The following is a 1,088-nucleotide window of genomic DNA, read 5'->3' as shown; positions in this document are numbered from 1 at the left end:
AGGGAGAGAACATGTTGGCTCAGGCACACCAGGAGCACACGGCTGCACACCTTTGGGGACCTGCACGTGTACTTTGGTGTACTCTGCGCCACGGATGTACAAACTTGTTCTTTCCCACACTCTCCAGTGCCTGGTGTTGCCCTTGTAAATATGTGTCCTGTCGGCTGTCTGAATGCACTGAGTTCATTCCTCATGACAAGAAGTGAGTGAAAATGCACGTGCTACTAATAGAATAGTATTAAAATAGGTTATCTAAAAAGGCTTTTCTGTTCTGTGCTACTGCTTAGTTTGAATAGCTGAAAGGCAGAAAGTGGGCGATTCTTTTCTTTTAAGCCTTTTGCTGTGTTTGGAGTAGCACCACAACACAGTTAAAAGTCAAAAGGATTATTAATTCTACCCCAAAGTATATTCACCAGCAGAGGGTTTACCGTTAACATACACTGCATATTCCAGAGCTCCACAAGACTAGATAGAGCTTGAAACTTCTTTTCTTAGAGTTTCTGGACTGCAAAATCTTCAGTGTTGAAGTGCTGATTCCTTTTTTTCTTTTGTCTGTCAGCACAGTTCTTACCATCTGGAGCTAGTTTAGCAGAAAGGTGTGGATGTATATTTGTCTTTCAATCCACTCAATAAAATGTGACACATTGCTATAAACTCCAGGTCCCAAAACCTTGGAAAAGCAGACGGAGCCCCAGGATGTTAAACCAAACAAAGTCCAGCGCCCTGCAGGTTGTTCACACACAAGCGGCCCTCCACTGTCACCCTGCAACGTGAAAGAAAAAAAACAGGCTATAGGAGCTGCACATGGCCAGCAGTCACACGGTCAAAGCTGTGTCTCAGTTCTGCAGAGATTTGCCTCTCATAGCTAACAACTCAGCTCTGAAAACTGGCTGCTCTGCTGAACTATGGAGCAGCACACAGCATTCCCCATATTTATTCCCTGTTATATTTGTACAAAAAATTACCTGCAAAAGGCTCATACAAATTATTTTAAAAAGTCTAATAGTTACCTAATACAGGTAAACCTTAGTGTCTTCAAGCAGCATTTCATTATCATAAACTGAAGTTGGTTATATCAATAATAATAA

General features: G+C 41.9%; 1 protein-coding gene across 1 annotated transcript in view; it reads right to left on the bottom strand.

Annotated features, from left to right (window-relative positions):
• Positions 1-580: 580 nt before the first annotated feature.
• Positions 581-1,088, bottom strand: part of CORIN (corin, serine peptidase) — a gene marked incomplete at its 5' end in the record, with an annotated part of 30,553 nt that continues 30,045 nt past the window's right edge. The window contains one exon of the mRNA XM_010174707.1: positions 581-763. Coding sequence (XP_010173009.1) covers positions 581-763 — 183 coding nt within the window. The remainder of the gene's footprint in view (positions 764-1,088) is intronic.

This window comes from Antrostomus carolinensis, unplaced genomic scaffold (assembly GCF_000700745.2).
Source record: "Antrostomus carolinensis isolate BGI_N321 unplaced genomic scaffold, ASM70074v2 scaffold49758, whole genome shotgun sequence".
NCBI lineage: Eukaryota > Metazoa > Chordata > Aves > Caprimulgiformes > Caprimulgidae > Antrostomus > Antrostomus carolinensis.
The sequence above is the reverse complement of the archived record's forward strand: the minus strand, read 5'-3'. Positions and strand labels throughout refer to the sequence as shown.